The sequence below is a fragment of the Stegodyphus dumicola genome, chromosome 5 (assembly GCF_044657685.1).
Source record: "Stegodyphus dumicola isolate Sdum_Otavi_A_Nest chromosome 5, ASM4465768v1".
Taxonomy (NCBI): domain Eukaryota; kingdom Metazoa; phylum Arthropoda; class Arachnida; order Araneae; family Eresidae; genus Stegodyphus; species Stegodyphus dumicola.
Genome location: NC_140772.1, coordinates 204076291 through 204092682, shown reverse-complemented (window position 1 = coordinate 204092682; position 16392 = coordinate 204076291). Strand labels below are relative to the sequence as shown.

General features: G+C 33.4%; 1 protein-coding gene across 1 annotated transcript in view; it reads right to left on the bottom strand.

Annotated features, from left to right (window-relative positions):
• LOC118182892 (sodium/potassium-transporting ATPase subunit alpha-like) overlaps window positions 1-6012 on the bottom strand; it is a 109125-nt gene extending 103113 nt beyond the window's left edge. The window contains exon 1 of the mRNA XM_085817577.1: window positions 5856-6012. Coding sequence (XP_085673703.1) covers window positions 5856-5876 — 21 coding nt within the window. The 5' untranslated portion in view covers window positions 5877-6012. The remainder of the gene's footprint in view (window positions 1-5855) is intronic.
• Between the last annotated feature and the right edge of the window lie 10380 nt (window positions 6013-16392).

Below are 16392 nucleotides of genomic sequence, written 5' to 3'. Positions count from 1 at the left end.
AAAAAATTGAAAATGAAATTTCCCTAAACGAAAAACTTAGATAGAAATAAACCCTATAAATTGAAATACTACTCTACTCTTATGCATACATTTGGGAAGATAAAACTAATCATATAGGAAAGTACATGTTAAGGAAAACCTGCAATTCGAGGTATGAACATTATTTTTAAGTAAGCTATGAGTCATAAAAAGGATAATATTTCACATAATTAATATGAGAACTAATTTGCATTACATCACTTAGTTAATTCATTAGATGCAAATTACCTAATGTCTAATTCATTAGTTACTTAGCTACGCACTTAGTTAATTCATTAGATACATTAGATGCATAATATTTCACATAATTATTATGAGAATTAATTTGCATTACACCACTTAGTTAATTCATTAGATGCAAAGGAGAAGTTTCATTTCTTCCAATGAAATTTGTTGTTCTGCACAGCTGTAATATCGTTTCGGTGAACTTTCGATGTGCATCAGTGGCAAAACGGGAATGATTTATTTTCCCACTTCCGAATGGTTTGAAATTATATTACATACGTAACGTAAATTTTTAAATTTCAGTTCAACTGTTCACTGCTGTAAATACATTATACACCCAGATGCGAAATATTAGTGCTTCGCGACTGTAACTATTCCACCACTGCTCGATTGATAGCCTTTGATAAGAGAAATTGTCATGAAAAAAGTTTGAATTAGCAACTAGTAATTTGTAGGGATTAAAAAAGTACTAAAAGATTATTCATGGAAGAAGTTGCATGAAACATAACAGGTGCATATTGTCACAGTTTATGCATACCCGGACTATTATAGATCTAAATGAAAATCTACACTTATATCTATATTATAGATATATTATAGATACACTTATATCTATATTATAGATACTTATATCTATATTATATCTATATTATAGATATAAGCAGTATAGATTTTCATATCTATATTATATAGATATTATCTATATTATATAGTTGTTATATATATTTTCATATCTATATTATTTTATATCTATATTATAGATACTTTAGAAATGTTTAAATTAACGAGGAAAAATACACGAATATAGCTAAAATGAAATGCAAAATTCCCTCTCCAAATACTGAACATTTTATTGGCCCTTAGATGTGTGTTATCTTTTGGCACAATATGCACAGAAACTTCCCCCTAAACTACCTCTTGCAAAAAAAACCCTTTTTTATGGCAAATGAAAGCTCATCTTAAAAGAACTATTGGAGCAAACATTTTAAGTGTTCATCAGTTTAATAACTCAAATAGATTTGTGCTTAAATTCAAGACTCATGGTGGCTTTCTCCAATGATTATAATGACACGAACACTCTTACACCTGGCCATTTTATAGCAGGAGCTGCTTTAAATTCAATATATAAATGATACGCTAACTTCTAATTTCTCTTATCGAGCAACGGGAATTAATTCAGGATCGTGGTCTTTATATTACTTTTTTTGAGTTAGAAAAAATCAAAGAGGATAATATTTAATCCGAAGTTGAAAGGTTGATGATAAGTATTAATATGTAAAACAAACAAATAAATAAAAATCTGCTATCCTTCAAATGAAAGCTCTGTAGAATCATTTGAATGTATCAAGGTGCAGATGGGAAGGTTCGAATGCTAAAGACGACTTCCACTTCTGAACTAAAACATTGTACTAAGAATTAACTGTTTTCTCCATACGCTATTTTTTTCATTGCTCATAGTTTGTGATAATTGAATTGTAGTATGTATTTACATGAACTAGTTCTTTTGTAAATTCATCAAAATCTAAGATTTTTAGCATTAAATTTTACTTCCCCATTAATCATAGTTGTAATGTAACTTCATAGTTCATTTTTGGGCATACATATTTATATGAACCATTGCCCATCGTGACGGAGGATGTTTCGTATTCATTTATAAGGTTCTCCTTTCCGCATGCCTTAATGGTGTAACTAGAACAACACTCGACGCGTATTTTTGAGGTCTAGAGTTCGAATCCCGGCGAGGTCACTGTTCATATTCCCGCCTCCTCCTTCAAAAAACCTGATAAATGCAAGTAACGCCCGGTAATTCGTCATCACCATAACGGTAATTCGTCCCCACCAGGATTTTGCGATTGGGGGCATTCATCCCCAGTCAACCGTTAAAGGGTGTTGGAACCCCCAAATCTTCAAAAAATTGTAATTTCGAATTTTTGCTTTTTCAAATTCTCTACTATACTTTTATCTTTCTAAAAATACGATTCGTTAATCTCTATGAAAATTAGAACTGTAATAAATCTAGTTTTAATTTGTCATCGACTGCTTTGATCAATGAGAATTTTTACATAAAAACGCTTTTTTCTCCAAACGTGATATTTTTATACTCGATGTACCTTTTCTCAGGAACTACTGCTCATAAATATCTAAATTTTTATGACTTATTTATTAGGTTTCCTAATATTTACTGAAATGAGCATTTCGTCATAAACTAAGAAAACAAAATTTTAAAAAAAAAAAAAAAAATTGTGTGAGAAAAGTGCTAAATTTTGCTTTACCTAACAAAATATTCTGTAAATTACTCTAAAATTCAAAATGTTTCAAAAACTCATTTCAGTATAACTAGATATGTATACTTTAATTACACAAAAAATTTCAAGCGTGTATCTACAGCAGATTTTGAAAAAAGGTACATCGAAAATGGCCAATTTAACATTGCCGGTATAGGGGTTGCTGATACCCCTTAAAAGGGGACGTATATAAAGTATTTTCTCTCTCCTTTCCGCGTGCCTTCATGGTGTAACTGAAAGCACACTTGCCGCGTATTCTGGAGGTCCGGAATTCGAGTCCCGGCAAGAGCATAGTTTATTTTTCATATCTCCTGCTTAAAAAAACCTAATGACTCCACACATTTAGCCAATGTCTAGAAAATTGCTTTTGGTATCACTGCATGAGCTAATTTTGAGATGCAACGAAATGGTAGCCATCCGGTGATGAAAATTAAAATGGTAAAATTTGCTCATCAGTTTGAAGATGATAACGATGGTTAAATTATTATTTAATGATTATTTAATTTATATGTATCCATATGGTTAAATAACTATTAATTTCATTCAATGCCAAGCTCCGGTCAGTTGCTAACACAGAAAAAAAAAATTGCAAAGGTTTGTGAAAATAAAAGGTTTGTTTTCATCACTGTTCTTATTAGTGCCACTGATCATCTGGCGTGGAATTAAAGATATGGATGCTCGATTGGACTTCCGTCACTTTAATAAAATAGTTTGTTATTTAATTTTGCTCCTGTATTCGCTAATTCCATTATAATTAATTCGCTTCCTTATTAACGGTATTAATAAACAGACCAATCACTCAGAAATCTTGAAAAACCTTTGATAGGGTAAATCCATGATGCAAATTAATGGGGCATTACTGAATATCAGCTTCCTTAAAATGACCTCCCCCTTAAAAGAACAAATCTGTCGGGAACATAGGTTAAAAAAAGAAGTCTTAGAGAAGGTTTATAGCATTGTCATTTTCTCTTATGTATTTTCACTTAACGAGATGAAGCATCATGCACCTAATATAGTTAAACTATCTGAATTCTAATGCACATTAATTCTAATTTTCTTCTAAAATACACAGCCGTAAATAACTTTTAAAACTCCAAGGAACCGCACAAACAGCTTAAGAAAAACTTTATCAGTTTAGACCTGTAGTAAAGCGAGCTGTTTGGAAGATACTCTCCAAAGGACATTAAATTTTCAAATATAACACATTATCGCTTAAATTTCTTTGGATTTGGGGGGAAACCGCATATATAAACTAAAATATTTATCTGAAGGATAAGGGTTCTAAACTTTAAGTAATGAAAGAGCAAAATAAACGATATTACACATGTCGGTGTGGCAATGAGACGAAAATGCAAAACATTTCCAGATAATTTAGGAAATATTCTGTGCAGAAGTCATTTTTCGAAATCTCCATCGATTAAAAATATATAATTTAGTTGTTACTTTAGTAATAGCTGTTTATTTAATAAAAAAAATGTTATCAGTTTAATTTTACTCATAAAAGTAATTTATTTTATGAAAAAGATTATGTAAGGAAATAATTTTTTGACGGAAATATTACTTAATATGGTAAGTCAGTTACAGAAGGAAGATAATTATATTGAATTATTACTTAATTACAAGTGATTTATTTATCTATAACTTTAATTCTATATTAATTGTTTCGTGTGAAGATAAATATTTTATAATACCAACTCCATGTGGAAATGTAATAAAGGAATCTCAACGGAAAGCTCATTTGGGTAACATAGGACTAAGTAAGAATAAATGCTTATCCTTTGCTGCTAAGGGGATTTATCTTTTCTTAAAGCTTATCAGGATCATCTTATAAGGAAAAAGAGTGTATGCTTCCGTGAATATAAAAGAAACTGATATAAAAGCTGATAAAAGAAAGTAAGGAATAATACTATCTTTTTCATACTTCCCATGCATTTCTTTTTTAATCTCTTTTCACACATTTTTATTTTTATTTACCTAGATATTTAAAACTGCGCTTTCACAGATCTTCCTTTTCTGAAGCTTATCGGAATGTTTGACAGCTGCAAGATTATTACAAATAGATGGAAAATTTCATAGATAATCTACGAAAAAAGGGGGAAAGTGTTTGTAATATTCCATTACAAAAGGCTAAAATATTTCTTAAAATATAGTTAACGATGTTTAACTACAGTTTGTTACATACACTTCTTCAAGAGTATTTAAAAATCAGAATAAACATTTTTGAATGAAATTTCTCATCAAAATTTTAAAATATTTATTCATAAGGCCTTCGTTTCGTCAGAGTAAAATCATTAGCCCGTAATAATATTTATCAAATCACCAATAATTTATTCATTTTTAGATTTAGTGTTTAAATAGTAATTATACCAAATGCTCATGGCTATATATGGTAGTAATGAATTAAACGCAATGGCAATTTTGAATGCCCTGCCGGGAGAAGATAAGATTTTCAAAAAAAATCTGAAATCATTCAGATTTTACATTACGGCCAAAGATGCTTTTTTTAACGTTTTTTTTTTTTTTTTTTTTTTTTTTTTTTTTTTTTTTTTTATGTTACATTTATTTTTCAAATAACATGTTCCTCGCACTTAAACCATAAAATTCAATTCAACAGGAATATCGCAAAATAATTTTCAAATGTCTCAATAGCTTTAGAATTTTGCGATACACAATCTAGCGCTGGAGCTAATTTTTTTTTCCGTACAGTGTTGCCATTCCTCGCTTTGAAACCGTTGAGTTTGATAATTAAAAATCTACCAAAATCTTGAGTCTACCAAAATATGAAATAGAGCGTAAAATAAATTCCAAATTAGGGCTTCCAGGCGTCCATATTCGGTAAAGGATTACGCTGTTCAAAATGTGATGGCTCTAGGTACCGTTGTTTTATCACAATACGAGAAAATTACATAAATTTATGGAGATTCTGAATGATTTAATTTCTTTGAATAAAATACACTGTAAAATTTGGTGGCAACAGTCTGAAAAGTGAATCAACGCAAAATGTCAAAACGAAATTAATAGCCCTTCTGGACTAACGCCCTTTAGGATAATAATATAATAATATGATAAATTATCTTTATATATTTTTAAAAAATACTCAGGTTTTTCCTAGAGAATAATTTCAGGTTTTTCCTAAGAGATGAAAATTTTTTTGGAAAAGTGGGAAACCTCTTTGTAGGCGCATGTCTAACAATCTTAAATATACTAAAATGAAATTATATAAAAAAAAGTTTAATTTGCGAATAATCCAAAATTGAAGGCTGTAAATTGTAATTAATTTATGAGCTTAAATTATTCAATACTTACGTAATTTTTCGTTCCTCCCATTTTTTAACCTAATGTACTTTATGCGTTAACTTGAAAATAATAACATCCCCTAACTGCTTGCTGCCGCACCCGAAAGATGCTGAAAGTGTAGTGTCGAATACGTTTCTTACGTTTCGTATCTCAGTTCTCGGGCTGTAAAACTTCACGTGATCGTGGGCAGTTAGCACATGGCACTATCAAATTTGATTCCCCTCCAGATGACGTAGAAGATGTATTAGCCAATGATAAGAGAACAGAAAGGGAAAAAAGGACGTTATCGGTGGTATCAAGTAGGAAAAGTCTTGATTCTGATGCCTACAGAGATTTATCGCTTTATTTATATTTCCCGAAGGAAAATACAGAGGGAAAATGTTACTACAAATGGCAGGTGTAGATACTGCTTCTCTAAGGACTCAAAACTGAAGAACAAATACCACGTAAAAAAAAACTTGAACTCTTTAAGCCTGTTTTATTTTTTTTAATTGAGAAAAAGAAAATGAGCATGAAGTTATTGCATTGCTTTGGCTAGTGCTATATAAATTTAATTCGTTTAATAAATCAATGGGACGTTTCTTCCGTTTAAGCTCACGGGAATGTTTTCTAATATTGCACTCTGAAGATGTCAAGATGCAAAAGTGAATTCTTTTCTGACGCGCTCCAGTGTAAGATGATTTAACCCTTTGATTACGAATTTAAAAAAAAAAAAAAAAATTATACAGTTTTCTATCCAAGTGAACAAAATATGTCATAAGTAAGCTAAATTAGCATTTGGGATGTCTTTGACGAAATGTTTTCAAGCCAAAAGCTCGTAAAAATATGTCACAGCCGAAGTGAATGGTGGGCTACATTTGTTCTACACGTAGTGATCGACTTACTATAAGCACACCTATTATGTTGGACAACTTTTATATGGAATAGATTTTGCATCGTATGGTACAGGGTAAAGCATTCTTTGCATAACCCAACCTTACACATCGGGCAACTCATGTTTGTTCTTTTCTTTATGTTCATTTGGTACAACGAGCACGGCGGCGTCTTGATTTTGCAACTATTGGAAGATGATGCCCAACATTCTGGATATTCTAAGTACTTTTGATCCAGCAGCAATTTTCAAACGTTTAGTGGGATATGTCCCGTTAGTAGTCAAGAGGGTTAAATTACCCGTTGCATCCTCCAGGCATACACGTAGGCCTTAATTATAAAGAGCGTGTCAGTTTACCGAAGAAATAATAAAGAAACAAAACCAATAACTTGCATAATATTAAAGAATATAAATTGAATTTGCTTCCAAAAGCGTTTGGACTTCGTCAGAAAATTAGTAGCTTTCTTTGTAGTTGAGCTCGTTTCCTCTTGCTTGCATTTGAGGAAACTATCATACTTATAGAGCATATCCAGTCGATACATTTCAAGGTAAAAAAAAAAAAAAAAACTATATGAGTCCATTATTAAGTAGCTATAATTAGAAGAGGGTTGGATGAAGTTAATTCTACAATCCGGACAGAAGATGTCTGCAGCGATCATCAGTGTAATACTGAAGCAGTGTTTTCTTATTCATATGCTGTTGGAATGAATAACATATATTTACAAACACAGTATGCCGCCCAGACGATATAGTGATTAAGGGAGGCCCTACTGCTGTACCGAAGGTCCCGGATTCGTAACCCGGAGAAGGCATGGATGTTTGTAAATGTCTAGTGTCTTTGCAGCATAGGGGTACTCTAAATACATGAAAAGCCGAATGTCCTCTCCTGTGGTTTGGTGGTAGGGAAGAGAGTTGGGAGACCCTTGGGCTCCCCCGGTGTGCTCTTCCTCAAAATTGGGGTGGAAGTAGAAGTCCAACTTCCTTGAGGCTCTGGCAACCATTCATCTATGAAATGCATAGACAAGACAACAACGACAACAACAAAAATAGTATGAATGCCTTACGCTCAGCTTTTTTAAGCCTAGTAGTCTATGGATGGGATTTACATATTCTAACATAAAATTAAATTTTTAAGATTAACAAGGGATTAATATATAAATAATAATAATGGATAGAGAAGAAACTTTCAAACTGCTGTGTTATAGTTATTACATATATATTATAATATCTTTTGGAAATGAATAATTTCAGTTATAATAAGTTCTTATGTTTACCATGTGGATTTTTGTTCTTTAAAAACTAAAATTCGTAAGACTCAGTGATGAAATCAGAGAGGTGCATTAAAGAAAACAAAATGCAGTTAAAAACTCGTAAAATTGATCATTTTATAGTAAAATGTGGGATGATTTGTCTTTCAGATAGACATGGTGACTAAGCACATGATACCAGCGTGGATGATGGATCACCTAAGATATCTCAAATTTTCAAAACTTGACGGTTCTTACAATTTCGATTTCAAATCATTTTTCTCGTGGTAAGTGGCAAATTTTTTTATTTTGAGTGCAATGGCGAATATTTGTAAATCACATGGTGCTCACCTGCTAAATTTCAAATCGTAAATCTCCTGAATTTCGCGATTCTTTTCGAAAGGCATCGGACACAGGAATTCTATTTATTATTTTTATTTCTATATTTAAATGTGTAACAAAATGGGAGAAACTATTAGGAGTTTCGGAGTAGGAAACATGAAAAATACTCTACGCTCATCTCTGCCCCACATACACAGTGGAAGCACGCAGGGGGAACCGCAGTTACACCACGAACACATGCAGGGGGAATGTGATTCTTTATGAAAGACATAAACACTGTAAAGTGATTTTGACAAGGTATATAAATTATATAATGGGTATCAATTTTATTTTATCTCAATAATTCGATCATTAAGATATTCTAGTGAATTAACGCTACAAATGACATATTAAAATATAACTCAATGCGTGTTTAAATAAAGATTTCATTATTAATTTGCACGAAACACCTCTGTTTACAAAGCAAAAAGGAAAGTCAGAGATCTCTTTTCTTAATTTTATCGGCCAAAAAGGCAAAAAATTCTGCATTTAGCTGTAATTAGTTAACATGTCTCACTGTTTTAAGGATCATTTTCGTCTTTTATCATTCGCACTTAATTTTTAAAATTAGAAGTGCCGGAACCCTGCGAGTGAATGATATAAAATAATTCAGATTACATAAAATGTAAGAAAACGAATAAAATATCAATAACTTAAATTATTAAAATAATATATAGAAAAATTAAATGAATTGATAAACTAAACAAAAAGTGAGTAAATTAATGATAACAAGACACTGTCGAGGTTAAAAGAAACATTGGCGAATTCCTTTCTGACGCGTTCCAAGAATTTTTGAAAAATATTTGAAACAGTTACAAGGTATTTTCTCCCTTCTTTCCGCAAGCCTTGCCTTCATGATATAAATGGAAACACACTCGGCGCGTATCCAAAAGGTCCAGCGTTCGAGTCCTTAGGAGGGCACTGCAAATTTTCACGTCACCTACTTCAAAATAATCTAAAATTCTACAAGTGGTGAACGATGATTCGTTAACACCAGGATTTGGTGATTGGGTCCCCTAAGCCCAGTCGCTGTTTAAAAGGGAAATGTATAATGTATTTCTCCCTCCATTCCGCATGCCTTCGTGGTGAAATTAGAAGCATACTCGCCGCCTATCGAGAGGTTCAGAGTACGAGTCCCGGAGAGGACTTTTTTCACTTTTCCTGCTTCAAAAAAGATGTAATGGCTCTACACAGTATTTTTTGCAGTTATATAAAATCGCAACTTTATTTTAGATGCTAATATAATATTTAAGGCCTTCTTGACTCATCAAATGACACATCCCGAAGTGCTTGCACTTAAGGTGCGGGGTGTCTTCTCAAATGCTCGAGTTTTCCATCGTATTGTTTTTTTGTGTCTTCTCCATGTGTAACCTGAATGCCAGATAATTTTCCCTCTAAATTCACCCACAAAAGCATGTCTCTTCTCATACAGATAACCCCGGTTTACTTTGAGATAATTTAATAAATTTCTTCTGATTTTGCTTCTCCCAAGAGCGAAGCATGCATTCATCAGACGGTGTTGGTGTACTTAATTATGGCAAAGCCCACTAGGGCTATCTGCCTAAGGGGACGGATGCCTTCGTGGAGGACTTTCTAAGGGAAACTGGCTCGTATACACGTTACACATGGGGAAAACCACGAAAACGCCCATGCAGCCAGCCCTTTCGCGGGATTGGAACCTCGGACCGAACTAACAGTGTTCAGCGACTTTACCGCTCGGCCGCTAATGGGCCATTCATCAGACAGTATCAGTACTATTTTTACTGAAACTACTGCTGTATTAATAAGGGAATTTTTTCTACTAATACTGAGAGTCAGTTACAGCAAAATTTTCGAGCTCATTTGAGACTTTGGCGGGCTTCTACTGGGATTAAGATTTCACTTATCATTAATAAAAGTAAGAAACACCGGGGCTCGGTTCCAGCTGAATTTAAACTGTATTCGGAAATTTGTTCTGTACAATCATCAGTTTCTCCAAGCTCATGTCTACGTATATGACATAAAGAGACAGAAATCTCGAATTCTGAAAATGTGCTCTCACTGGAAATTGAACTCTTGATATATAAGCTCCTAGCTGAATGTACTAATTGAATACTTTCAGGTTTTGTCTATAACGCCGCAGTGTAATAGCCATGATGTATTGATTCTGTTTGTATCATTATTACCAGTATCAAGCGGAAATGAGTTATGTTCTCACTGTATCTGCTTAGTAGTTCTGCTTAGTCCTGTGGACCTTCGGACGAAATTAAATAAAATTCATACGTCTGAATTTTTAATCTACTCGCTGCGTTTAGATCTTGAAGTAGGATCGCGAATTTAATATTTTAACGTTTGTGTAAGAAAAACAGAGCAAAGGTACTTGATTTATGGCAAATAATAAATCCTCTAAAAATGAAACCAATGTGTAGAGTCGCCGCCCAGACGGTATAGTGGTTAGAGAAGATAACTGCGATACCAAAGGGCCCAGGTTCAAATCCCGGCGAAGGCATGGACGTAAATTGTCTTTCTTTTCATAGGAGGTAATGGTGGTCGCATATTAGATGTCTCCATAATAAAATGACCACCGCTGTTGTCCTTAGTAGTGGCGAAAGTCTAAAATGGATAGTGCCTGCCATGAAAAGAAAAGTGTGCTGAGGAATACACCAATGAAGGAACGTGAAAAAAATGCAATACCCTCGCTGGGATTTGAACTCCAGACCTCCTGAATACGCGTCTAATGTCTTCAGTTAGAGAACAAAAACATGTGGAAAGGAGGGAGTAATACCTTGTAAATGTAGTACATTTCTTTCTTTACTAGTTTAAAAATACATCTGAATGACTAAATTTATATCGCATAAAGGTAATTAAGCTCTTAGCTCTAAAAATAAATATTTATCTCTCCGACATAAACCGAATATATATATATATATGTACATGAAACTGGAATTTCCTGTTTTGGCCCCAGACGGTGAGAACAGCGAGAATTTTTATCACCAAAAGGGGATATTTTTGCTCAAGATAAACACTGTTAAGGAGGGGTTGGAAATGAGTTACGGTCTTTATCTATAATGCATATACATACACTCTCTTTCTGATGGTTTAATCTTCCAGTTCTATCTCTTCTGTCGGTAGAGTGCAGCACAAATAATGTGCTCTTTGGCAAGCAGTATTTTATCTGGGAAGTGAATGCAAAACCCAAAGAAATCTTTTAAACTACGGAATTTCGCAATTAGAATGACGGTCCCCAAATTTTCGGGTCATGTGCATTTTAAAATTCGGTGAAATACGAGTAACATCAAATCTATTTAGATTAGCGTGATTTGAGCAATGAGACTTTCAGAGAAAAACCTGAATGCGGTTCCATCTATAAGGCTCAAGGATAGAACCCAGGTTTCAGGTAACCGCCACTAGGCATCTCTATTTTTTTCTCATGAAAACCAGGAAAGTGTGTGCTGGGGACCCTTGAAAGGACACTGTCCCTTAGGGCTCAATGAATTAATCGAACCTTATTTTATAATTTTTGAGTACGATTTCGGAACAAAGCATTTTACAGTTTTGTGTCGAGTTCTATAAAAAGATGCAAAGTTGAAATTAGTATTATTTTTATTATGGAGGTTAGAACAGATTCTACGTATGTACCGTTCAATGAAAAAGAAGTCATGGAACGTCACGGTATGACGTCTCTACTTACCATAGTCGCTGCCACTTATCTTTAAAGATCTTCTTCTTAGTATGTAGAAAATCACAAGGATCGCAAATAACATTTTCAAATTTACTAAAATCTAGCTAGATTAAAATGTGTAAATGGCGACTATAAGACAAATAGCTACATGGTAAAAACTGGAAGATCTCTGGAAGTTTCAATGGTATTTTACGCACATTGTGCCTAAAAACACTTTCCTGAACCTACGGTTGATATGTGCTTTCAAATTCAGTGTAACTTTATTTAACAATAGGTTTTGTAGTCTTATCCATACGCTGTATGGCCACCATGATAAGACTAACATCACGTTGTTAACATTTCCTTGGCTTCAATTTTGTGACGTCATGCTTACTCCATCTAACCTCCACAAATATTATCAACAGTTTATTAAGATCTAATTTATTTTTATTTCGCATATTACACTATTCAGTGTTTCGTCCATCATTAAATTCCACTTATTAGTTGGCATGAAAAAATGTAAACTTCATTTTAGCATGAATAAACAGCTTTCGTTAAACTGTATTGCAGTTAAGAACTTATGCCGTAGCAGACTCCATACTACGGCATATGAAAGTTAAACTAAGCCTACAACTAATCTACCTTCTTGTTTACCGTGCATTTATATCGGACAAAATTTTTTCATCATCGCATGATTTACAATGGCTCGAGATGGGCGCAAGTGATATTGCTACAAATAATCTTTTCAACATTTATAAAAGAAAAACCAAACATTTAGTTTTGTTTCTCAAATTATTACAATTGTACAAAATGGAATTAAATTTAAAAAACCGTAAAAACGTAAATAATTTGAATGACTTACAAGTTTCAAATCCATTATATAAAGGGAACTGCGAACTACCTTCCGCGCTACATTTGAATATAAACCTTTTATTAGCCCAAAGGAGCGATAGCTCATATGGGCTTTTAGTCTTAAAAACGGAATTTTGCATTGAATCACCATAAACGGCGGAATCACTTTTCAGATTGTTGCCACAAAATATTATCACCCTGTATAATACTTAAAAAAATTAAATACTGAAGAATTTATATGAATGTATGTATATTTCTCGCATTGTGAAAAAACGACGGTACCTAAAGCCATCAAATTTTGAATAATTTTAACTTCCGTCCGAACATGGGCAACTAGAAGTCCGAATTTTTAATTTCCAATTTATTCTATTACCTATTTCATGTTTTGTAAACCTTTAACGTATTTCTGATTAACAAGCTCAACGATTTCAAAGCGAGCAATGGTGAAACTGTACGGAAAAAAAATTATCTCCAGCGCGGGAGACTTTCCATCGGAAATGCTAAAGATATGCTATTTAAAATATATTTTGTGGTATTTTTGTTGAATTGAACTTTATGTGGTTTAAGTGCGAAAAGGATGACATTTAATAAATATAGGTAACACACAAAAAGTTAAAAAAAAAAAAAAAAATCTCTTTGGTACTAATATAAAATCTGAAAGTTTTCAGTCCAATTATTAGTCTAAAGGGGCTTTGTCCATGAAAGACTATTGTTTTTGTTTCGCGATTTTGCGTTTGTTCACTATAAATGTCCGTTACACTTTTCAAACTGTTGCCACCCAATGTTAGTCTTGCATTATATTTGAAGAAATTAAATAATGAAAAATCTGCATAAATGTATGCACATTTCTCGCATTGTGATAAAACAACAAACAGTGCATACAGACATCAAATTTTGAATGACGTAATAATACTGCGAATATGGGCATGTGGAAATCCGAATTTGAAATTTGGAGTTTGTTTTATTATCAATTTCATATTTTGTAAAACTTAACGAATTTTTTATTAACAAACTCAAGGATTTCAAAGCGAGCAAAAAATATTTTTATATCCAGCGTGCGAATCTCTGTATCAGAAATTCCGAAGATATGCTCATTTTAAAACTATTTTGCGATATTGCTGTTGAACTTAATTTGTGGTTTAAGTGCTTAGAACATGATATTTAATAAATAAATTTAACACACAAAATGTTAAAAAAAACGCCCCTGTGGACGTAATTTAAAATCTGAAACTTTTCAGACTTTTTTGTTGTATTTTTTATTTTTATTTTTTTACTAATATTAATTAATACTCTTGTAATGTTGCGCTCTTCCAACCTGCACGCAACAATAGTGGTGACTGCTAAGAACTGGAAAGTAGACAAAGTCTTGAGAAGGGTTTAAATCCCTTTTTATTCAACTTTAGAAATTACAAATGCGTGCTCTTGACGCTCACAAACTACGCCGAACCGGCGGTAAAATAAAAATAAGAAACTAAAAAAAAAGAATAATAACAAGTGACTAACTACGAGGCTCTCTAAACGTAACTAACCTAACCGCGTTCTAAAATACCGCTGATAATTCAGCAAACTTCTGAATATTACGTTGAAAGATTTAACAATCTACCGAGGCAAGCACACAGGCCGAAACGCGTGGTTCTTCAATTTCTAACTAGCCACCTCCACGCTCGTGAAGCAAGAAAGCACACTTTCGAACTCGTTTCCCTTCTATTTAACTCAGAATACTTCCGCTGACAATATGAATCCTTGCGCGTTCTACTAAAATTTACATACTCTGGCATTGACAATTCCAGGGGAAAGTAAGGCTTGACAGGAAAGATAGTTTAAACTTAAAATAAATGTTAGTTAAAATAAATATAAACCCTACATTTGCCGCTGCCAGAATTTGGTAAACTTGGAAGCAGGTCCTAGAAACGACGTGTTGAAAAGTTTCCACAATTCTGAACTAAATTTTAAGAGCCTCGTTTACATAAAAAAAACTGTTTTTTCACAAAAGGTAGAATAAATTTCTGTAGATACTTATTTAACTCTCTCTTCTTACAGCAACCTTTTCTGGACTTCAGCAATCAATCTGTTCTCTTCCTTCCAGGATCTGGAAGGAATAAGTATCAGTATCTTTCTAAAGACATTATAATTTACACTTTCTTTACACTGAATAAGTTTTTGTTTTTGACCGATTTATTTTCCTTAGTTACTGCTTAATTCACATTCATTCAAGTATTCAAACATGAATTTAACTTTACCCTGGATCTCCACCATGTGTGGTGTCAAACGGGAATATTCGTGTTTTAGTATTGCAACACTTCCCCTAACCACAATGATTTGTTAGAATTCAACGACCAAATAGACACACCTTACTCGACATTCTAAAACTCGATGAGCTATTTTAACATTCTTAAAATTCAAGTGTAGGTGGAGAACCCTACAAAACACATTCATTCTAAATTCCCCCTCATTCATCTTTAGACAGGCAGGCTTTCGCTCTAAAGCATGATTTTATCTACAGTTTAATACTTAAATTTGAATTCATTTCTTTTGTGAATTTACTTTTAGCATCTAAAATTTTATGCTTCTACACTAAATTCTACTTTTACATAACTTTCAAGTATTTACGTATATTTACAAAATTCTAATACATATGATTTTTACAATTTACCATAAAATGAATAAGAGAAAAATAAATTTTTACTTTACTCATTCTTCGCCAAGCTGGCGACACTGAAACTAAAAGTCTTATTAATACAAGAATACGAAGTTATTTTTATCTTCGGCCAAATTTTGGCTTTAACATAACAGAATTAGTCTTTCGACCAACAGAAACTGCTTGTTTTAGATTTTATACTTAAAGAAAATAATACTTTTGCCTTAGCTAAATAAAGTAAAACAAAACTAAGTCTCAACCGAGACACATTGACTTCCATCAAAACATAGAACTTCGTATTTACGCATAACATTTCGGAACAAAAGAAAAAAAAATTTATAGACGATTTTAACTTATCTTTGAGTTTTCAATGATTGGAACTCCGACATCCTCTTCTGGCAGAACTGTTCCCACGTTATAGATTTCATCGACGTCAGTCGTCTCCTTAGTGTCCTTCGAGTGTCGTCCACGTTGCTTTTTCTTTTTCGCCCTCTGCATGCTGGCCTCTTGAAGTGGTAGTCGTCGGGTTGCTGTCTTTTCCGTTTTGCCCCTGGACGGCTGGTCTTGGCGTCCTCCGGTCTGGAATCATGCTTGAATTTCTTCTGTTAGTGGTGGTCTCTTCGTTCCTCCTGCTGTCTTTTCGTTCTCGGGAACGGTGGCCTTGTTTGCACCTGACTCTCTGGCCCTGGAAGCGTTCTCCTCGATGCAGAATTTCTAGTGCGATACGTTGTAAGTGGTGTTTTCCTCTTTACCAAAGCTTCTTTACGCGGCGGCGTTGCTTTCTTGTATTTCTTAAATGCTGGAGTCTGACCGTTTTCATTTCTTCTTTTCGGTACCGTTGCATGACTTGTAGAAGGGCTAGGTTTCTCTTCAGTTCTCTGCTTCTTGGGTGGTGGAGCGGGTGACGTTACTTCTGG